Below are 23,951 nucleotides of genomic sequence, written 5' to 3'. Positions count from 1 at the left end.
GGTTTGTCAAAGATCAGATTGTTGTAGATGTGTGGTGTTATTTCTGAGGCCTGTGTTCTGTTCCATTGGTCTATGTATCTGTTTTGGTACCAGTATCACGCTGTTTTGTTTGCTGTAGCATTGTAGGATAGTTTGAAGTCAGGTAGTGGGATGCCTCCAGCTTTGTTCTTCTTGCCCAGGATTGTCTTGGCTATATGGGCTCTTTTTTTGTTCCATATGAACTTTAAAGTAGTTTTTCCAATTCTGTGAAGAAAGTCAGTGGTAGCTTGATAAGGATAGCATTGAATCTATAAATTACTTTGGGCAGTATGGCCATTTTCACGATATTGATTCTTCCTATCCATGAGCATGGGATGTTTTTCCATTTGTTTGTGTCCTCTCTTATTTCCTTGAGTGGTGGTTGGTAGTTTTCCCTGAAGAGGTCCTTCACATCCCTTGTAAGTTGGATTCCTAGGTATTTTATTCTCTTTGTAGCAGTTGTGAATGGGAGTTCACTCATGATTTGGCTCTCTGTTTGTCTGTTATTGGTGTATAGGAATGCTTGTGATTTTTGCACATTGATTTTGTATCCTCAGACTTTGCTGAAGTTGCATATCAGCTTAAGGAGATTTTGGGCTGAGACGATGGGGTTTTCTAAATATACAATCATGTCATCTGCAAACAGAGACAATTTGACTTCTTCTCTTCCTATTTGAATACCATTTATTTCTTTCTCTTGCCTGACTGCCCTGGCCAGAACTTCCAATACTATGTTGAATAGGAGTGTTGAGAGAGGACATCTTTGTCTTGTGCCAGTTTTCAAAGGAAATGCTTCCAATTTTTTCCCATTCAGTATGATATTGGCTGCGGGTTTGTCATAAATAGAGCTTATTATTTTGAGATATATTCCATCGATACCTAGTTTATTGAGGGTTTTTAGCATGAAGAGGTTTTGAATTTTGTTGAAGGCCTTTTCTGCATCTATTGAGATAATCATGTGGTTTTTGTCATTGGTTCTGTTTATGTGATGGATTACGTTTATTGATTTGCATATGTTGAACCAGCCTTGCATCCCAGGGATGAAGCTGACTTGATTGTGATGGATAAGCTTTTTGATGTGCTGCTGGATTTGGTTTGCCGGTATTTTATTGAGGATTTTTGCATCGATGTTCATCAGGAATATTAGGTCCCATTTGTGGGATCTAAAAGAAAAAAATTTTCTTTTTTTGTTGTGTCTCTGCCAGGCTTTGGTATCAGAATGATGCTGGCCTCATAAAATGAGTTGGGGAGGATTCCTGCTTTTTCTATTGTTTGGAATAGTTTCAGAAGGAATGGTACCAGCTCCTCTTTCTATCTCTGGTAGAATTCAGCTGTGAATCCTGTGAATCCGTCTGGTCCTGAGCTTTTTTTTTTTTTTTTTTTTTGGTTGGTAAGCTATTAATTACTGCCTCAATTTCAGAACTTGTTATTGGTTTATTCAGGGATTTGACTTCTTCCTGGTTTAGTCTTGGGAGGGTGTATGTGTCCAGGAATTTATCCATTTCTTCTAGATTTTCTAGTTTATTTGCATAGAGGTGTTTATAGTATTCTCTGATTTTGTTTGTATTTCTGTGGGATCTGTGGTGATATGCCCTATATCATTTTTTATTGTGTCTATTTGATTCTTCTCTCTTTTCTTCTTAATTAGTCTGGCTAGCAGTCTGTTTTGTTGATCTTTTCAAACAACCAGCTCCTGGATTCATTGATTTATTGAAGACTTTTTCATGTTTCTGTCTCCTTCAGTTCTGCTCTGATCTTAGTTATTTCTTGTCTTCTGGTAGATTTTGATTTGTTTGCGGTTGCTTCTCTAGTTCTTTTAATTTTGATGTTAAGGTGTCAATTTTAGATCTTTCCTGCTTTCTTTTGTGGGCATTTAGTGCTATAAATTTCCCTCTACTCACTGCTTTAAATGTGTCCCAGAGATTCTGGTACATTGTGTTTTTATTCTCATTGGTTTCAAAGAACATCTTTATCTCTGCCTTCATTTCCTTATTTACCCAGTAGTCATTCAGGAGCATGTTGTTCCGTTTCCATGTAGTTGGGCAGTTTTGAGTGAGTTTCTTAATCCTGAATTCTAATTTGATTGCACTGTGGTCTGAGAGGCTGTTTGTCATGATTTCCGTTCTTTTGCATTTGCTGAGGAGTATTTTACTTCCAATTATGTGGTCAATTTTAGAATAATTGTGATGAGGTGCTGAGAAAAATGTATATTCTGTTGAATTGGGGTGGAGAGTTCTGTAGATGTCTATTAGGTCTGCTTGTTCCAGAGCTGAGTTCAAGTCCTGAGTATCCTTGTTAATTTTCTGTCTCATTGATCTGTCTAATATTGACAGTGGAGTGTTAAAGTGTCCCACTATTATTGTATGGGAGTCTAAGTCTCTTTGTAGGTCTCTAAGAACTTGCTTTATGAATCTGGGTGCTCCTGTATTGGGTGCATGTATATTTAGGATAGTTAGCTCTTCTTGCTGCATTGATCCCTTTACCATTATGTAATGCCCTTCTTTGTCTCTTTTGATCTTTGTTGGTTTAAGTCTGTTTTATGAGATTAGGATTGCAACTCTTGCTTTTTTTTACTTTCCATTTGCTTGGTAAATATTCCTCCATCCTTTTATTTTGAGCCTATGTGTGCCTTTGCACATAAGATGGGTTTCCTGAATACAGCACTCTAATGGGCCTTGACTGTATACAATTTGCCAGTCTGTGTCTTTTAATTGGTCCAGTTAGCCCATTTATATTTAAGGTTAATATTGTTATGTGTGAATTTGATCCTGTCATTATGATGCTAGCTGGTTGTTTTGCCTGTTAGTTGATGCAGTTTCTTCGTAGTGTCAATGTTCTTTACAATTTGTTATGTTTTTGCAGTGGCTGGTATGAGTTGTTCCTTTCCATGTTTAGTGCTTCCTTCAGGAGCTCTTGTAAGGCAGGCCTGGTGGTGACAAAATTCTCAGCATTTCCTTGTCTATAAAGGATTTTATTTCTCCTTCGCTTATGAAGCTTAGTTTGACTGCATATGAAATTCTGGGTTGAAAATTCTTTTCTTTAAGAATGTTGAATATTGGCCCCCACTCTCTTCTGGCTTTTAGGGTTTCTGCAGATAGATCCGCTGTTAGTCTTTGTGGGTAACCCTACCTTTCTCTCTGGCTGCCCTTAACATTTTTTCCTTCATTTCAACCTTGGTGAATCTGACGATTATGTGTCTTGGGGTTGCTCTTCTCGAGGAATATCTTTGCAGTGTTCTCTGTATTTCCTGAATTTGAATGTTGGCCTGCTTTGCTAGGTTGGGGAAGTTCTTCTGGATATATCCTGAAGAGTGTTTTCCAACTTGGTTCCATTCTCCTCATCACTTTCAGGTATACCAATCAAACGTAGATCTGGTCTTTTCACATAGTCCCATATTTCTTGGAGGCTTTGCTTGTTCCTTTTTTTTCTTTTTTCTCTAATCTTGTCTTCTCACTTTATTTCATTAAGTTCATCTTCAATCACTGATATCCTTTCTTCTGCTTGATCGATTCAGCTATTGAAACTTGTGTATACTTCACGAAGTTCTCCTGCCATGTTTTTCAGCTCCATGAGGTCATTTATATTCTTCTCTGCACTGGTTATTCTAGTTAGCAATTCATCTAACCTTTTTTTCAAGGTTCTTAGCTTCCTTGCATTGGGTTAGAACATGCTCCTTTAGCTCGGAGCAGCTTGTTATTGCCTACCTTCTGAAGCCTACTTCTGTCATTCGTCAAACTCATTCTCCGTCCAGTTTTGTTCCCTTGCTGGTGAGGAGTTTTGATCCTTTGGAGGAGAAGCAGCGTTCGGGTTTTTGGAATTTTCAGCCTTTTTGCACTGGTTTTTCCCCATCTTTGTGGATTTATGTACCTTTGGCCTTTGATGTTGGTGACCTTCAGATGAGGTCTTTGAGTGGATGTGCTATTCCTTTCTGTTTGTTAGTTTTCCTTCTGACAGTCAGGCCCCTCTGCTGCAGGTCTGCTGGAGTTTGCTGGAGGTCCACTCCTGACCCTGTGTGCCTGGGTATCACCAGTGGAGGCTGCAGAACAGCAAAGATTGACACCTGATCTTTCTTCTGGAAGCTTCGTCCCAGAGGGGCACCTGCTAGACGCCAGTCAGAGCTCTCCTGTACGAGGTGTCTGTCAGCCCCTACTGGGAGGTGTCTCCCAGTCAGGATACACAGGGGTCAGGGACCCACTTGAGGAGACAGTCTGACCCTTATCAGAGCTCGAATGCTGTGCTGGGAGGTCTGCTACTCCCTTCAGATCTGTCAGGCAGGGACGTTCAAGTCTGCTGAAGCTTCACCCTTAGGCACCCCTTTCCCCAGGTGCTCTATCCCAGGGAGATGGGAGTTTTATCTCTAAGTCCCTGACTGGGGCGGCTGCCTTTTTTTCAGAAATGCCCTGACCAGAGAAGAGAAATATGGCAGTCTGGCCACAGCAGCATTGCTGAGCTGCAGTGGGCTCCTACCAGTTGAAATTTCCCAGTGGCTTTGTTTACACTGTGAGTATAAAACTGCCTACTCAAGCCTCAGCAATGGCAGACGCCCCTAACACCACCAAGCTGGAACGTCCCAAGTCAATCTCAGACTGCTGCTGTGCTGACAGTGAGAATTTCAAGCCAGTGGATCTCAGTTTGCTGGGCTCTCTGGGGGTGGGACCTGCTGAGTCAGACCACTTGGCTCCCTGGCTTTAGCACCCCTTTCCAGGGGAGTGAAGAGTTTTGTCACGCTGGTGTTCCAGGTGCCCTGGGGTGTGGAAAAAAAGAACTCCTGCAGCTAGTTCGGTGTCTGCCCAAATGGCTGCCCAGTTTTGTGCTTGAAACCCAGGACCCTGGTGGGGTGGGCATTGGAGGGAATCTCCTGGTTTGTGGGTTGCGAAGACCATGGGACAAGCACAGTATCTGTGCTGGAGTTCCGCAGGTTGTCCCTCACGGCTTCCCCTGGGTAGGGGAGCAAATTCCCCTACCACTTGTGCTTCCTGGGTGAGGTGACGCCCCACCCTGCTTTGGCTCGCCTTCCATGGGCTGCACCCACTGTCCAACCAGTACCAATGAGATGAACCAGGTACCTCAGTTGGAAATGCAGAAATCACCTTCCTTCTGTGTCAATCTCTCTAGGAGCTGCAGACCCCAGCTGTTCCTATTCAGCCATCTTGCCAGCAATCGTGGATTTTTTTATATCTTAAACCTAGCTAGGGTATACATTCCTGGGGGCCCATTACGCTATTATCTCTACTTTTGTCTCTATTTGAAAATGCCCATTAATTATGTTCAAGAGAAACCATCCCACTGGGGAACATTTAGAATATTTTTTAAAGTATTAGGAAGAAATGTCTTACATGATCTCAGGACCAAGACGGTGACCTTGATGCATTTTAGAAAGTACTCATTTGGAAAGTTTATTTAACAAGCTATAAACCTATCCACATTGTGTATATCTATTATACCATCTTAAATTGGTTATTTATACTTAATAATTGTGGCAAACTATAGAGGTATTAATATAAAATATGATGTATTTTATGAACTTTAATGATAATTTTTTAGATTGAAAATTAATCAAAACAATTAATGAAAAGTTATCGACTGTCTTCTAAGTTCACATCACAAGGTGTTGTGTCAGTAAGTAGGATTTTGTATGTGCTGATACACAGTCTTTAAAATAAATTGACTGTAAAGATGTTCTTGAAGGTCGCAGTATATCTAGACAGTTTACTCTTGGGGAAAAACACATCACTTTGTAAGATCAACTGGCGGAATAAATAGCTAGGAAAATGTAAATTGTGAAAAAGCAAAATGGAAGAAACTGAAAGACCAAGGGAACTGGCAGAGGAAACTGAGGGAAGAATCCATCCACCTCAACAGCCATCGTGGTAGCAGGTAACAGACTGACTCAGCCTGGATACATTTTACAAGTTAACGCTGGCTCAGGAGGCTGTGTGCCTGGCAATACTGTGGTAGTTGTTATATTATTTTGGCAGAAGGTGAAACAGAAAACCAGAAAAAAAATGTGAATTTTAATTTTGGCTAATTGTTCATATTCTCATGGGAACCAGAACAGGTTGACCATTAGTCTGCAATACCCTGAGGGCCTAAAGTTGTGCCTCCCTCCCTCATTTGCAAAGTCTAATGTGTAAGAGTTAGTTACAGGAAGGAAGGAAACCCTGTGGAGACCCTGCTGCCTTCCCAAACTTCTCGTGTGTGGGCTGTATGTGTGTGTGTGTGTTTGTGTGTAGCTGTTCACAATATCATAACAAGCTCTTCAATGCAAAGGAAAAATACTGTTTCTCTCTCTATATAAAAGGAGACTCCATCATACTTTTTACTTCATTAAGGCTATACGGATTAAACTATTCAGTCTGATAGGCAAGGCCTGCTATAAGCTGCCTTTACCTCATTTCTCCAGGTGTGTCTTGGACCTCCCCATAAGAACTTGTTCTGAACAAATAGATCTTTTCCTGAACCCTACCCCCAGCCCCATCTTGTTCATGTTTGCTTCCATTTCTTTTTTCCAAAGAAACTGACTTGAATTATAATGTTCTCCCTGACTTTTCTTATGCTATTTACATTCTCCCATTCTCCTGACCTGGTTGAAGTCTGTGGTTGTTTTTGTCATTTGTTTCTTTGCATTGTTGACTGACAATCAAATTGCCCAGGGAACATAATCACACTCTCCTCATTCTGAGCAGATACTACTAGCTAATATTTTACAGGACCGATCTAGGTCATGTGGAATAAACTACTTCGAATTATTTCCTTTTCATCTCAAAATGCCTTTTTACAGTATATTAACTTATCTCATTCTCTCCTCCAGCTTTCCAAAAAAAAAAAAGTGTCAATTGAAAGAGAAAACTGGCCCAACTACCTCAGCCTACATCATTGCTGTGTAATAAACTGCCAAAAGTTAGAATGCTGAAGTTGAATGCATCCCTATAGTGGAAAGAACACTGAGCTGTACTAATCACAAGTCTTGAGTTTCAGCACCGGCTCAGTCCATTTTTATTAGTGTCTGGCTTGGTAAGATGCTTAGTCTCTGAGTGTTCTCCACAGTTCCCCCATCCTGAAAAAAAAAAAAAAAGTATATTTGACCCTGTTATTCTTTTGAGATACTGTCCTAGCATTTTCTTTTCTTCTAATAACAAATGTCTCAAAGATTGTCCTGCTTGTTGCCTTCCCACTTCTCAGCTCACTTTCTTCTCACTTCTCACTTCTCATTGCCTTCTTACTCCTCAACCTGGTAACTTGGCTTCTGTTTCCATCACAAAACCCAAAATCTTCTTCTCAACTTCTCTTTTTTACATCTCTGGAGAACTTCTGATCTCTAACATTTGTAGCTCCCCCAATTTCCACCCCCTCTTTCAAAACATTTCTTCTCACTCAAGCATTCTACAAAAATGATTGCAAATCTCCTGTGCCAGTCACTGTGCTAAGTGCTGGGTGCAGTCATGGTCTCTATCCTCATGTTGCAATGGAGCCTAGTGGTAAAGACAGACATTAAGTGTGAGAGTATTTGATCCCATCTGGTTTGTACTTTGAGGAAGTGACAGTTGACATGAAATATGAGTACAGTAAAGGTAACGAAGGAGAGTGTTGAGGAGAATGACGTCCCTGTGAGTGGACATAGTGAAAAGTTCAGGGTCAGGAGAGAGTATAGCATGTGTGAGGAATTTAAAGAAGATAAGAATGGAAAGTTGAGAGATTGAGACAATTTATAAAGGAAGGAAGAGACTAGACCATGGCAGACATAGTAATCTACATTAAGGGGTCTGTCTTTAATTTTAAGGCATTGGGGTGCCATTGTTGTAAGTGTGAGTGTGTGTGTGCATGCGTGTGTGTGTGAGAGAGAGAGGAAAGAAAGAAAGAAGGAAAGGAAAGAAAGAAAAAAAGAAAGAAGGAAAGAAGGGGAAGAAAGAAAGAAAAAGAAAGAAAAGAAAAAGAAAGAAGGGGAGGGAAAGAGATGCTATGTTTAGAAAAGCTCGCTGTGGCTAAAGTCTGGAGCATTGATAGATAGATTGGAGAGAGGATACAATTAAGAGAAGACTGCACATCCAGGCAACAAATGATGCTTTCCATGGTGAGGACAGAGAGAAGTAGACAGATGCCAGAGATAGCATATAAAATCAACAGGTCTTGATGATGGCGGGATGAAGGAGAGGGATGTCATGGACAACTCCTTCTTTCTGCCTGATGGAGAGTGGACAGTTCCCTAACTGCTCCTTCAATTGATCCCCAAGTGTAGATGCTCCTCAATGTGCTATTCTCAACTCTTTCTCCTTCTACACTTTCTCCCTTGGTAGTTCTTCAATTTTTAGGCTTAACATCTCAATTCTACAAGATGTTACCTAAACTTACAATGCTATTTACTCCAGAGATCACATACTGGTAGCCCATTTGGCAGATATCTATGCTTCATTATCTTGTGATTTTTTTAATTAAAAATATGAATTATGAAAGATTTAGAAGTCAGAACTTTCATATAAAATTTGCATTTGAAACTCTTTTAATAATTGGAAGCTCCATCAACACTGAACCCATATTCCTCATGTCAACAGTTCACCAGAACTGAGTGACAGCTGACCCTTTTAGCAAGCATTTTCCACTTTGTCATAGTCCCTGACATCTGGGCACTTGGCCACCACATTTATTGAGTTTTTGTTTGGTCATCCCAGGCACTAGCCTTTAAGTCTCAGCGTTAGTCCAATCACCTCAGAATGTAGAACACTTACCCAGCATCATACCACTGAAAACTGCAGCAATGTCAAAATCCCCCGCTCATTCTACTCCCTGTCCTGAATCACACAATTGCTGAACAAAGCATCCCATCAGTTGGCAGTTAGCACTATCACAATTGTTCGGCTAAGGTGTTTGACCAGTTTTGTCTTTGAAGTACTGTAGGCAGTTTCTGTTTACATATTTTAATTCCTTGCAGCACAACTTGTTTTTTATTAACATAAAAATTACATATATTTTAAATTATGAAGAGTCTGAATATTGCTGTATAGAAGCTTGCTAATATCATTATTCTTTTTTCTTTCTAATTTTCTTCTAGAACTCTTAGAACGGTCTTTAGCCCTTTTAAACAAAAGTCAACAACTCACTGACTTCATAGAAAAATTCAAGTGTGAAGGACCTAATGTGAATCCTGAGTTGATTCAGGGAGCTCATAGCAGCTGTCTGAAGATTGACAGCCTTCTTGAACTTCTACAAGACAGGAGAAGACAACTAGACAAGTACTTGAAGCAACAGTGGCAAGAATTGAGTCAGGTTCTGCAGATATGTCAGTGGGACCAACAAGAAAACCAGGTAACCCAAAGGGGCATTGGATGATGTTCCAGCCTCAGCTGATTAGTTGTTATATGGATTAACCATTCCCCGGGGCAGTTTGTCAGTCTTCATGGTCAAATCTTTTGGTCTTTGGTCCAAAAGGCTTTCATCCAAACTACCATGTTGTTTTTCCCTGTAAGTGATATAAAAATAAATATATGCATTTTTTCATTATACTGTTGATTGTATAAATGAGAGAACACCTGTGGGTAGTTTTGAGAATGAATGTATTCTATTGTTGGATTCTTCCTTCCTTCCAGGTCACTACTTTTAGACATGTTTCTTTGACATTTTGAAATGTTAATTGCAATTTTCTTAAAAGTTGAAGAGGCATGATACTGCCGAATTGTGCTAGATTGCTGCTTACATCAGTAAAAAAAGCCTGTCAGCCCAAAATAGAGATAATGTTCTTAGAAGAGTAGTCTGATGCCAATCAAGAAATATGACCTTGGCCCATAGCTGCAGGATCTGTGGTCAGAGGGCTTTGGGGGTTGATGAGTTTGCAGGCTCATTAGAGCTCATTACCCAGGCTGCGGGCACATTTCTGATGGGTTGTCAATGTGCTTGACATGCATTCCTTCTGCTACAATTATTTGATGTGAATAGTGGGCAGAACTCTCTTTGCAAACCCCCAACTCAAATAAGTGAGATGTTTATCACAACACTTCTGATTGTCTTAATTCCATGTTTAAACCTGTACAGATTAAGTGGAAGGAATTTTTAGGGAGGAATTATGTGGAGGGAGGTCTCCTGGCCTAGATACATAGGAAAGAGGTTTTTTCATATGTTTAATATTATTACTCCATCCAAATTGAAGAGACATTCATATAGCTGGAAGCGCATATGAGTCCAGAAGAAACTGGTTCTTATTTCAAGCTGGAAAAATAAGAGCTTAAAGGATGATCAACCTTTCAGTTAATACTTAGTGAGCACTTACTGTGTACCAGTTCCTATCATAAGTGCTGGGAATATACTAGACCACAAGACAGTGCCTTTTTCCTCTAGGAAATTTTCTTCTAATTCAGTGTTTCTTAACCTTGGCACTACTGACATTTGGTGCTAAGTAATTCCTGGTCGTGGGAGGCTGTCCTGTCCGGCACACTCTAGGATACTGAGCAGCATTGCTGGCCTCTATCAAGGAGATACCAGTATAACATCCCCAGTTGTGAAAAACCAAAACTGTCTCTCGACATTGCCAAATGTCCCCTGGGGGACAAAATTAATACCAGTTAAGAACCATTGTTCTAACGTGATGAGAAGGACTTATAATAAACAAATGATGAGTACGATGATAAACCTGATGATGAAATTGAATAAGGTAATGAATTTTGACATGTGTTGGTCAACTTTTCATCAAAGAAGGAATCAAAGAAGCCTCTCCGAGGAAGTGGCATAGAGCAGAGACCCAAATGCAGATGCCAGTCATTTATTCTCCTGCTTGCATTTTGTTGCCATTCCGCTCTAAGTCACCATACGCTTTCTCAGCTGCCTTGCTTTTATCATTTTACCCTGACTGCTGCCCACTTCTCCTGTCCTGCTTCTGTTGTGCTTTACCTGCTGACTCTGCGCTAGCCATTATACACTCTCACATGCACTTTCACATGCTCATTCCCCAAAGCATTATCGTCCAATGCAAAGGTCTTTTCCTGATGACTCTGGCATAACAAGAAGGAAATGAATCCTCAGGACACGAAACAACTTCAAATTGTAAGACAACTGTTTCCAAAGTTCTTCGTCCTTCTGAGCATGAGTGGGTGTATTTTAGCTCACTTGCTCCTCTCTGTCTGTCTCTCTCTGCCCTAATCCTGACCAGCCACCGTGTTCCCAGAGCTGCTATCCCCTTAAAGGAACCTTCCTTTTATCTCTTCATTCTTTTTTTTTTTTCTGTAGTGTTTTATTTTTTATTTTATTTTTATTGTTTTAATTATTATACTTTAAGTTCCAGGGTACATGTTCACAACGTGCAGGTTTGTTACATATGTATACATGTGCCATGTTGGTGTGCTGCACCCATTGACTCGTCATTTACATTAGGTATATATCCTAATGCTATCCCTCCCCGCTTCCCCCACCCCACAACAGGCCCCAGTGTGTGATGTTCTCCTTCCTGTGTCCAAGTGTTCTCATTGTTTAATTCCCACCTATGAGTGAGAACATGCAGTGTTTGGTTTTTTGTCCTTGCGATGTGTTTACAACCCCAAGCCCCTTCCTCTAGTGCTTCCAAAAATACATTAAAAACTCCTCTTGCTTTATCATACAGAGAAGTATTTGTCTTTTAAACCTCAACATCTCTTATCCAGATTAACACAGAGACCTTCTCTCTCCAAAAAAAAAAAAAAAAAAGCTCATCAAAAAGGCTTCCCAAACAGAACAGTTTTCCCAAGAATAAGAAAATAGCTACAGTAAATTTTATTTATTTATTTTTAAAACAGTAATTTTACCTTTCTGCCCCATGACTATAGCAGTAATCATCCAGTTGAATCCTCTGTAGTAAAAAAAAAAAAAAAAAAAAAAAAGGGAAAAAAAATCACCTGAAAATTTAGAAGATTCAAAGGGAACATTCTAACCCAGCCACATTCTTAAAGGAAATCTAAATACTTTGCTAAACCTGGAAAGCAGAAATATATTTGCTAATAAGTAAAATAAGGTATAGCAGAAGGTTTCTGACTTGGTAAGTTCTCTAACTTATGGGGTCTCATTTTTTTTTTAGAGGTGAGTGCCTTTGGGAGGCGTGCTTTTTAAAAAGTAAAGTTTATTTTTTTAGAGCACTTTTAAGTTCACAGCAAAATTGAGAGAAAGGTACAGGGATTTCCTATATGCTCCCTGCCCCCACACCTGCATTTTCCCTCTTTATCAGCATCCCCCCTCAGAATAGCTTGTTTACAATCAATGGACCTACAGTGACACATCATTATCACCCAGAGTCCACAGTTTACATGAAGGTTCACTCTTGATGATGTACATTCCAAATGTCCAATTCCATGTACCTATGGGTTTGAACAAATGTATAATGACAGGCATCCACCATTATAGCATCATAGAAACCATTTTCACTGCCCTAATAATCCTCCGTGCTCTGCTTGTTCATTGCTCCCTTCCCTCTAACCCCTGGTAAACACTAATCTTTACTGTTCCCATAGTTTTGCCTTGTCCAAAATGTCATAGTTAGGATCATACAGGACTTTTCAGATTGGCGTTTTTCATTTAGTAATATGCATTCAAGTTTCCTTCATGTCCTTTCATGGCTTGATAGCTCATTTATGCTTAAAGCTAAATAATATTCTAGACAACCCTGGGCAAAGTAGGGAGACCCTGTCTCTACAAAAAATGTTTTAAAGTAGCCAGGTGTGATGGTGTGTACCTGTGATCCCAGCTACTCAGGAGGCTGAGGTCAGAGGATCCCTTGAGTCTGGTGGGTTGAGACTGCAGTGAGCCATGATTATGCCACTACACTCCAGTCTGGGTGACACAGAGCAAGACTCTGTCTCAAAAAACATAAATAAATAAATATCCCATTGTCTGCATATACCACAGTTTGTTCATCCATTAATCTACTGACATCTTAGTTGCTTCCAAATTTTGGCAATTATGAATAAAGCTGTTATGGGCATCCATGTGCAGCTTTTTATGTGAACATAAGTTTTCAATTTATATAGATAAATACCAAGGAACACGATTGCTGGATCATATGGCGAGAGTGTGTTTAGTTTTGTAAGAAACTGCTGAACTATTTTTCAAAGCAGCTGTACCATTTTGGATTCCCACCAGCAATGAATGAGCATTCCTGTTGCTCTACATCCTTGTCAGCGTTTGGTGTTGTCAGTGTTCTAGATTTTGGCCACTTTAATAGGGGTGTTGTGGTGTCTCGTTGCTGTTTTAATGGGCCTTACCTTTAAATTGGGAATAATACTTAACTCACAGAGTTGCTATAAGGATTAAATGAAATAATGTGCAAAACATGTAGCACAATGCATAGCATTTTAAGAGGTACTTAATAAATATTAGTTTATTTGCCCTCCCTCTCTGTGATTAAACCTTACAACTTATAAAAGCGTTCTCGGCCAGGCCTGGTGGCTCACGCCTGTAATCCCAGCACTTTGGGAGGCCGAGGCGGGTGGATCACCTGAGATCAGGAGTTTGAGATCAGCCTCAACATGGAGAAACCCTGTCTCTACTAAAAATACAAAATTAGCCAGGCATGGTGGTGCATGCCTGTAATGCCAGCTACTTGGGAGGCTGAGGCAGGAGAACTGCTTGAACCTGGGAGGCGGAGGTTGTGGTGAGCCGAGATCGTGCCATTGCACTCCAGTCTGGGCAACAAGAACAAAACTCCATCTCAAAAAAAAAAAAAAAGTTTTCTCATTCAGCCCAGATTCTTTCCCCCGGGTGTAGCATTACTGTTGTTATACATGTCAGGGTCTCTTAATACTGTTTAGTTATTGGAGGCTGTTACAAGTATAGTTAGGCTTTAAGAATGCACATTCGTGGTCAAGGGAATGAGGCTGTCATTTAGACTCCATTCCTAACAGCACTTGAACAAAAATTAATTGTAATAAGAACAATAAACATTATAGTAAATATAATCAGTCAATAAACAAGATAGTCATTTCCTTAAATATAAAATTTAGGCTCTTAGGCTGGGCGTGGTGGTGAATGCTTATAATACCAGCACTATGGGAGGTGAGGCGGGCAAATTGCTTGAGCCCAAGAGTTCGAGACCAGCCTGGGTAACATGGCAAAACCCTGTATCTACAAAAAACACACATGCACAAATTATCCAGGCATGGTGCCATGCTCCTGTAAGCCCAGATGCTTGGGAGGCTGAGATGGATGGGTGGCTTGAGCCCAGGAGGCCAAAGCTGCAGTGAGCCAAGATCGCACCATTGCATTTCAGTCTGGGTGACAGAGTGAGACCCTCTGTTTCAAAAAATAAAATAAAAATAAAATTTAGACTCTGAATCTTAAAACACCTATGTTACATTTTCTCTTGTTAACAGCAGCGACAGTGGTTGGAGTAGTTAGTTAATAAAGCTGAGTATTGTCTCTTTATGCTTGTAAGAGTACAGATCCTGGGGCCGTACTGTTGGCTGGGTTCAAATCCTGGCTTCACCACTTACTGGCTGAGTAACAGCAGTTATTTAACTTCCCTGAGGCTCAGTTTTCTGTAAAAATATGAATAATAATACCAACTACTATCTTAGCAGTTGTTACCATCATGTCTGAAAAAGATAGTGAAGGCCCAGCATATTACATACTGTCCCACTCCTCGCCCCTGCAATGTCATGCTCAGATGACGATTGGTCTCAGATTGAAGACCGGTTTTATTGTTTGAGTTCAGAGGATGTGATAAAATAAAAGTCAGTTTAATAATATTAACAGCTACCCTTGTTCAACGGGCACTGAATTGATAGTTTAAAACAAAAAGTAGTACCTTTTTTTTCTGCTTGTGATTTAAAAATACTTCTTTGTTAAAATGTAGACATCACCCTCCATGCAGATTGCTACTAGAAATTTGGCATACTGCCACCTTCTAGACTTTTATCCAAGCATGAGCATAGTCATAGGCACACACACATTCATTAAAAAAAACTAAACAAACAAATCAAAATTAATTGAATTAGCCTATATATACTATATTATAACCTTTTTTTGTTAAATTGAAAAAAAATCATAAACATATTCTGTGTTTAAATCAATTAATTTTAATAAGTGTATAGTATTCTGCTATTTGAATATAACATAATTTAAACAGTATTTTATTAATGAGGAAATAGAATTGCTTTGATTTCTTAATATTATAAACAATAATTAATTCTTACTCTGTTAATAATTATATGAACAAGGAATCACTTTAAAGTCCAGGTATGTATAAGCACAAATTATCTCACCTGAGTTTTTCAGTTTTTCTGAACTTCTGTTTATTATTATTATTATTATTATTTTCTTTTTGAGACAGAGTCTGGCTCTGTCACCCAGGCTGGAGTGCAGTGGCACAATCTCAGCTCACTGCAACCTCCACCTCTGGGGTTCAAGCAATTCTCGTGCCTCAGTCTCCCAAGTGGCTGAGACTACAGATGCACGCCACCATGTCGGCTATATTTTTTGTGTTTTAGTAGAGACGGGGTTTCACCATGTTGCCCAGGATGGTCTTGAACTCCTGGGCTCAAGTGATATGCTGGTCTTGGCCTCCCAAAGTGCTGAGATTACAGGCATGAGCCACCGTGCCTGGCCTGAATGTTCTATTTTAAAGTGTTGTTGATGGTACAATGGTGAAGAATTGCAGCAGGGACACTAAGCTGAGTGTCACTCAGTTAGTAATTTGGGTTTTACAGTTATCATATTCTTGGATGATCTACCTGATAATTCTAGAACACATGGAACCACATTTCATTGAAAGGCAAAGTTGTTTTTTTTTTTTTGTCAGTTCTGTCTCATTTTAAGGGAACACAGGAGCTATCAATCTTTACATTAATGAAATATCAGCTTTGTCAATCATTTTAACCACTTAAGAAAAAGGGAAATTAAGTAGAAAATTAGAACAAAGATTACTGATGAATAATAATGTGGATGTCTGAATATGTGATGTGTCTTCTCTCATAAGGGCCATTTAAAAGATACATTTAGTGCTTCTCTGTTTCTAAGTGCTGTGGCCTAATGCTTTTGAACTAAAATAGTTCAGCTAATTCTCCTTTGGAAAAGAAATTAGGTGACCAGTATGTTGGGGACTTAGGATTCACATCAATTGCAGGAAAACAGTAAATGAAAACCACATACTTTCCTATCTTAATTGGGATATGATAGCCTCATAAAGATAATTATAGCATGTTCTTTCATCATTGTTTTTCAGACATAAAAATGTACTCTTGTTTTACATTTAATGATAAGCAGCTGACCTTTCTTTTCGGCTCCAGCAGCATCTTATTTTGCAGATAATCTGCCTCATTAATGAAAATCAGAAGCAGCTTGAAGTATTTCGTGCATAATTAATTATCTTGGCAAGAAGATTTATGAATGTAATTTTTCTCAATTGCTCCAATCAGGCATAAGTGAGAAAAACAAATATATTAAAACTAAGCTATTCATGGTCTCTGTGTACAAGACAGTGTCAAGGACGTCTAGGAGAATTAAGACATGAGGGCAGACAATCTCTTTTTACTACACAGATCACATATAAGATATACATCTTTAGGGGCAGGAAGGATAATAGAATTCATATCAGAAGGTTTTGTGGTTTTATAATTTGAGTAAAATTTGTATCGTAATCATGCAGTATATTCCTTGTCAATGGGCAATGTAAATGATATTAGAGATGACATATATGAGCATAGCCTCTGGGTACCAATCTTGTGTCTGGTGGGCATCTGTAAAACTGTGCACCCATACAGGCACATGTGAGTGTATTCTCTTATATATGATGGCACCTTCTAACTAGGATTTAGAACTTGAATGACTGAACGGCTTAAATGCATAATTTTAAAAGTCCTTCTCTGGAAGTTCCTTGACTTACCTGAGCTTCTTATCTATTGCTTTGGAAATTTTGAAATGGGGATACTAAACCTATCACCAAGAGATTTTGTGAGAATTAAATGAGAAGGTGTGAGTGAAAATACTTTGAAACATTTATATCAACAAAATGTCAGTCCTGGTCCCATGATTGTGATGACGCACGATGAGCCTCTTCGGTTGCATTCTTGAGTGTATCTTTCATATTCCAAGAGGTGGTATTCCTGGATAAACAGTGTTATTCCCAAAAGTGGAATTTGGGGGTTGATAGAATATGAACTTTTTTTTTTTTCTTTTGAGAGGGAGTCTCGCTCTGTCGCCCAGGCTGGAGTGCAGTGGCGCAATCTCGGCTCACTGCAAACTCCACCTCCCGGGTTCACGCTATTCTCCTGCCTCAGCCTCCCGAGTAGCTGGGACTACAGGTGCCTGCCACCACACCCAGCTAATTGTTTTGTATTTTAAGTACAGATGCAGTTTCACCGTGTTAGCCAGGATGGTCTCGATCTTCTGACATTGTGATCCGCCTGCCTCGGCCTCCCAAAGTGCTGGGATTATAGGCGTGAGCCACCACGCCCAGCCGAATGTGAACATGTTTTAAGGCCCATGATCCATTTTGTCAAATTACCCCCACAAAAGTTGTTCAAATTTGACTCCAACTACTTGGAGTTGAGTACTAGTTCCCACCACATTGGTCAATGTTGAGCATTACCTTTTATTTTCATATTTGCAAATCTGGTCTTCTTGTTTAAGTTAGTATTTCCTAAATCTCTAGTGATTGCATTAAAAATGCATCTATTTATAATGCATTTGTGTCTCAATAAATGTGAGCTGCTGCCTCAAAAAAAAAAAAAAAGAAAAAAGGTCCTTCTCTGAAGGCAGCTTTCATACATTGGCTGGCATAAGGCCAAATAAGGGTTGCATTATTTTGGTGACACTGGTATCAAACCATTGGGTCAGTAACAGGTATAAATGACTGTCCAACTGTCCATAGATGAAAATTTATCACAGAATTTCATTTTGGTATATAGGCTGTCTCTAGAATTCTCTCTAGGGCACGCCAACAGTAAATGCAAAGGATCTGATAGTATTTGTAGAATGAGCATGTAATTTTGACAGAAAAAGAAACCTTTTCTAACTGGAATGTATGCGAATGACTATTGCTTCCAATGGCACTGCAGTTCAAAGGCTGAAACAGAGGGACTCTGGTGCAGATGGCATGGATACCAATCCTAGCTTTTATATTTACTAGGTATGTGGTTTTGGGCCAGTTACTTGGCCTCTGGGCTTCAGTGTCCTTTTCTGTAAAATAGGAATACTAATAGTATCTACCTATAGATGTATTGTAAAAACAAAAAATATTATATATTTTAAAATGCTTTGAGCACAGCTTGGCATATTGTAAGTGCTGAATGATTTTCAAATGTTCACCATATCACTACATACTTTGAAGGTCACTTTCTGAGCTTTACTGGGTAATCACTAGCATACAAAATCAGACACATTAGCCACATCCCACACCAATTCCGTAAACCACTAGATAGTCTTAACTTTCTAAAATGTTCTGATATGAACAGGGCATAAATGCCGTTTCATGGCTTTATATCCAGTCTAGATTACTCAAAAGGTCAGTTTTAGCTGCAAGATACAGTTAAAAACCAATTTTCCCCTCCTTAACTTTCTCAGCCCTTTAGCTATTTCTTTAGATCACTTATTATAGTTGATTACATTTTCATTAAATTAGGCCATTCCTGTATACTGTTCAATTGAACTGATGGCTTAACAACATTTTGGTTATTGAAGCCCCCAAGTCGGTTGGTAAGGGGGATGGGGACACATACTGTGACCATATTCACTCTCAGAAGTGATGAGTGTGCCTCCTTTGGAAGGCTCTGCGGTTGCTTCTAACCCTCATGCACATTGTATGACAGAATTAGCTGTTGCTGCCTGAGCTATCTGCTAAGCCCTGGGGCTGCCTGTGGGTCTCCTTTTACCTCTCTAAGCTCTTTTCCTTCCATACCCCTGGTGTTGCCCCTGGTGATCATTGGCTTTTCTTTTCTCCTGCCACCATCCCAAACTAGCCAGGGAGTAGAAATCATTTTCTCCTCTTCCCTCATTCTCACAATCCAATCCCCAAAGACAACCCAAAAGGATGAATTAATTTTAATTAATGTTGTAGGGAGACTCTTGAGCAAACAATCAATGGCATGCTTTAAAAAAATTAAGACATCTTTTAAAATTTACCAGTTATTTATTTTGTCTATATGACAGTTTCTGATTCATTGTTTTTCGCAACAACCAGAGGTTCAGGCCAAAACTTTGGTAGGAAATCCATTAAGCTGCCTGGCCTAGGAACTGGGAAGGTAAAATGAAAATATCAAACTTTGGTCCCACTCCTAGGTAGTTCTGTACTGTCTGTCGGTCTGTCTGGCACTCTGTTTCTCTCACACACACAGTGAATATAACTGGCTGAAGATCACTTAGGATGGAACTTTATATTGGGAAAACCATGCCTTCGGTATCTTTGGCGGGGATACACATTGCCAAGACACTTGATGGGGCTCTGTTTCCTCTCCTGAAAAACAATATCTTTCCACCGCTGGGGAAGTTATTTTCAATGAGTCGGAGGTAATGCTAGAAATAAAATTTAGGTCCGGAGACGTCTACTGTACTGATGTTGTCCATTGGACTAAATAACTTTCCATCCATTAAGTAGTTGGAAGTAAAGAATCTACCTAAACACAAATAATTGTTGTGGGCAATGTTAAGAAGGGAAGTCCTTAGTGCCATTTTTTCATGAAATATAGATGTGAGAAGAGAAATTATATGCTAATACAAGTCAGAATAGTTAAATACATAAAATTATTATTCTAGACAGGAAAAAGGATTGTATGTAAAGCTGTTCATAAAGTAACAAGTTTGCCTTAAAATAACATATTTTAGCTTTCCTACTGCCCATCAACAGAGAATACCGGGATTTGATACTGGAATTTGTTGAGGAGATACTGATACCTTCCAGTTGATTTCAGTAATTCACAAACAGCTCCCAAATTCTACAGAAGAAAATTGTGAGCATTGTCCTCCTGGAATCTCTAAGTCCAAATAATAACAGGCCAATAACTAGATCAGTCCCAGAATACATCTAAAAATGGAAACCCGATCCACGTTTTTGGCAGTAATTGTTTTTTCCTGCCCTCCTCCCAAATCTGCAGGTACAAACATCAGCAACACAGCTTTCGCATCTCTTCTAATATGCATTAGAATCATCTAGTGGACCAAATGGATATTTCAAGTCTGGTCATTGCTAGTTAAGTCCAGAGCTCATTTGACTGTATTGTCTAATACAAAATAAAGACACCTGGTTCCCCTACTGTAAAAAAAGAAAAAAAAGACCCAAAGCCCTATGGAAACATGCCTTCAAAATCAAAGCAGGCATTAGAACTGTCACCTGTGACCATCAACGACAATTGAAAACATTTCTGTATATGTGTGTGTTTTTGGTAATTGCCAGAGAGACTGTCAAAAAGTCTTGGGTTAAAGAAGATAAATAACTGATGCTTTTTTTCCTTTATCAGTTTTTTGTACTTAACAGAACCTGGTTATTCAGCAAGTTCTGCACATGGAAAAGAAAATGAAAGTAATTTGATGAGATTTTCATCTCCCCTTAAGCATTTCTGTTAAGGTCGTTTGAATTGCTTATTGCTGGCTCACCTCCTCCAGCATATTTTAAATAAAGATAAAAGAGATCTGATTTCAGATTGTAGAACAAATTGCAGAAAAATAAACTGCAGTGGTTTATGGCATTCTGATGTGTTGCTTCGGGCTGCAGCAGAAGTTCACCTTCTTGCCGCCTGAGTTGTTTATCCTTGACCATCAGAGAGCATTTTCTACCACTTGCATGCCCCATCTTTCAGTCCTGTCTTTGGCACATGTCGTTTGGGAACTGAAATTCTCAGCCTGCTCTTGCTGTCACCACTGCCCACAGCTGGCTTCTTGCTCTCAGAGACTCCTTCTGAGAGGCCTGACCCACACATCCATTCTCCTCTCTAATGAACTATTTTCACAGAGCCCCTGACTGTATACGGGACTTATTTCTGTGTTAAAATTGGATTCTATAACCATAGCTTTGCATTTTGGTTTTTATTTTAAGAACGTTCATAAATATAGCCTAATGAGAACCATTTCTCTTCTCCAGAATCCTTTATTTCTGCAGATGTATATAATGAGCAGTAAAAATATTGCATAGTATGAATTCTGACACTGGCATTTCTGTCCCTACCTACAAGAATTTCCTCTGATTGGTTGTGTGAAATTAGGCAAGTTATTGAACTGTCTATTGAACTGTTACCTCGTCTATTGAAAGGCAAATATCTCTATCATAGGAGGGGTGCAAATTGGTTGAAATTATGTTGTAACCTGCCTAAATTCGTACCTAATACTTCTCTTGGGAGGATGGCTGGTTAACTTCTTTTACAGTCTTCATTCTTATCTACCAGCAGGGGTCCAAAGTGGGACTTCCAACAAGAAAAAAAAAAAAAAAAAAAAAAAAAGGAGTATTTCTTTGCCAAAGACTAAATATGTCCCACTCTTCCAACCTTCCCACTCTTTTTGGTACATCCCTGTATCAACTTTCCTCATGCATCTTCAGTGATGAACAAGACCTGCAAAGAAATGCATGTCTTACCTATTCAAAAAAAAAAAAAAAATGTGGGAAGGAGCCCCTTTGTCACTTCTGCTTTCCTGAAAGCTATCATCCTTTACTCAGCCAACGAATGTAGCCAATGTCTTAGTCCATTTTGCATTGCTACAAAGGAACACCTGAAACTGGGTAATTTATGAAGATGAAAGGGTTATTTGGCCCATGATTCTGCTTGCTGAAAGATTGGGCATCTGTTGAAAGCTTCAGGCTGCTTCAACCCATGGTGGAAGGTGAAGGGGAGCTTCCATATGCAGAGATCACGTGGCAAGAGAGGAGGCAAGAGAACACGTGGAGACTCTAGGCTCTTTTTAACAACCAGGTCTGCTGGGAACTAATAAAGGGAGAACTCGCCCACAGCCCCCACCAAGGGAGGGCATTAATCTATTCATGAGGGGTCCGCTCCTGTGATCCAAATACCTTCCATTAGATCCCATCTCCAACACTGGGGATCAGATTTCAGCATGGGGTTTAGAGGGGACATACATCAAAACTGTAGCAGCCAACATCCCCACTTAGATGTTCATAAATGCTACCAACTGATATCTCACACTGCTCTTCTCCTGACTCCACTTTTTAAAATACCCTTAATTAAAGCTCAGTCCTTAAGTCTACATTTAACAAATATAGTCCAAATATATTTTAATTGGAGAACCATCCAATAATAATATAATGCAACCTACTGATGTGATTTTAAATTTTCTAGTAGCCACATTTTAAAAGTAAAAAATTAAAAAGTAAAAAGCCATATAAAAGGATGAAAAGCAATATTTTTAAACTAACCCAACATATCTAAAATGTTATTTCAATAGGTAATCAATACTAACTTTTTTTTTTATTGAGATAGGGTCTTACTCCTATTGCCCAAGCTGGAGTGCAGTGGCGTGATCTTGGCTCATTGCAGCCTCAACTTTGCAGGTTCAGGTGATCTTCCTCCCTTAGCCTCTCTGAGTAGCTGGGACTACAGGTGTGTGCTACCACACCCCGCTAATTTTTTTTATTTTTTAGTAGAGACTGGGGTTTGCCATGTTGCCCAGGCTGGTCTCAAACTCTTGAGGTCAAGCGATGCACCTGCCTCAGCTTCCGAAACTGCTCAGTTTACAGGCATGAACCACCATACTCATACTCGTACTAACATTCTTAATGAGATATTTTCATTATACTTTATGCTAAGTCTGTGAAATCTGCTGTGTGCTTTACATGTGGAGCATGTCTCAATTAGGACTAGTCGCTTTCCAAGTACAAGACAGCTATGTATGATGAGAGGCTACCATATTGTACAGTGCAGATTTTCCTGCCACCCCACTTTAACTTTCAAGGCAGCTCTTTTTTTCATTGAACATTCCTGATTGTTTCCTCTCTGCATCTTTGCTGACTTTCCTTTTTCTCCATCTCTTTTCACTCTGTGTTAGATGTCATCCCATCACTACACACACACCACACACAAAGATCTGCCTCACTCCTCTGCTGAGTTCTATCTCCTCTGGGCATCAAGTACCTAGAATGCCCTATCAAATTAATGGGATGACCATGAACACATTGCTCAGATGAAACTGGAAGATAGAAACTGGAAAGAAAGGAAAAATATTCTAATTAACCCCTTTAATCCATCATTGCCCAGAACCAATTTCCAGTGCATACTTCGAATACTTTTTGTTTTCCTTCCTTTGTACATCTCCTCAGCTTATGGCTCATATTTTCATAGTTTTGCATGGACCATGTTCTACATAAATGTCCTGGTGCATCATTTACTGTACTTATCACTCAGACTTCTGGACAGCAGCTGACATAATTTAAAAGCTTATAAAAATGCACTTAGAATATCTTTGCAGCTGTCTGCAGTAGCTACTCACTGGGCACAATGACTGATTTACTGGGTGGCAGAATATTATGATTGACATGCTCCTGGTTATTTAGGGTGTCTTATTGTGTCATCAGAAGGACTCTGAGAGCCTATTTTGTGTGCATCCCACAGCATACATGGTAAATCTGATCGAAGAGTCTGCTCCTGTGTATGAATACCTCATAATGAGATGTAACACCCTTATGATGATCTACTTACTTCTGAGTTTTATGCCAACTTGTTTTTATGTTTCTTTCCAGGATGCATCTGGTAGTAAAAATTTGTAGATCTAGAGAGTCAGCATGATTTAACAGGCAGGAACGTGAACAGGATACACTGAACATTATCATATTTCTTTAACTACATTCTCCTAAAGGGAATAGTATTGTCTTACAGGAATAGTATCTTTTGGGAGTTGAAATAGTATGTGCCAAATCTGGAAGATGAGGTCAGTAGATACTGTTTAAAAATCAAAACAACTCACTCTTTCCCAGCTTTCATCACTGCTGGCATGTGTTAGATGACAAGTCTTTGACTCACAAAGTTTAATAAGATTATCTGAGGTTTCAGACT

General features: G+C 39.4%; 1 protein-coding gene across 1 annotated transcript in view; it reads left to right on the top strand.

Moving 5' to 3' along the window:
• The window catches only part of CCDC141 (coiled-coil domain containing 141), a 228,237-nt gene that overhangs the window by 87,992 nt on the left and 116,294 nt on the right, over nucleotides 1-23,951 (top strand). The window contains exon 6 of the mRNA XM_054549559.2: nucleotides 9,065-9,318. Coding sequence (XP_054405534.1) covers nucleotides 9,065-9,318 — 254 coding nt within the window. The remainder of the gene's footprint in view (nucleotides 1-9,064; nucleotides 9,319-23,951) is intronic.

The sequence above is a fragment of the Pongo abelii genome, chromosome 11, assembly GCF_028885655.2.
Source record: "Pongo abelii isolate AG06213 chromosome 11, NHGRI_mPonAbe1-v2.0_pri, whole genome shotgun sequence".
NCBI lineage: Eukaryota > Metazoa > Chordata > Mammalia > Primates > Hominidae > Pongo > Pongo abelii.
Note: the sequence above shows the minus strand (reverse complement) of the source record. Positions and strands in the feature narration are given on the sequence as shown.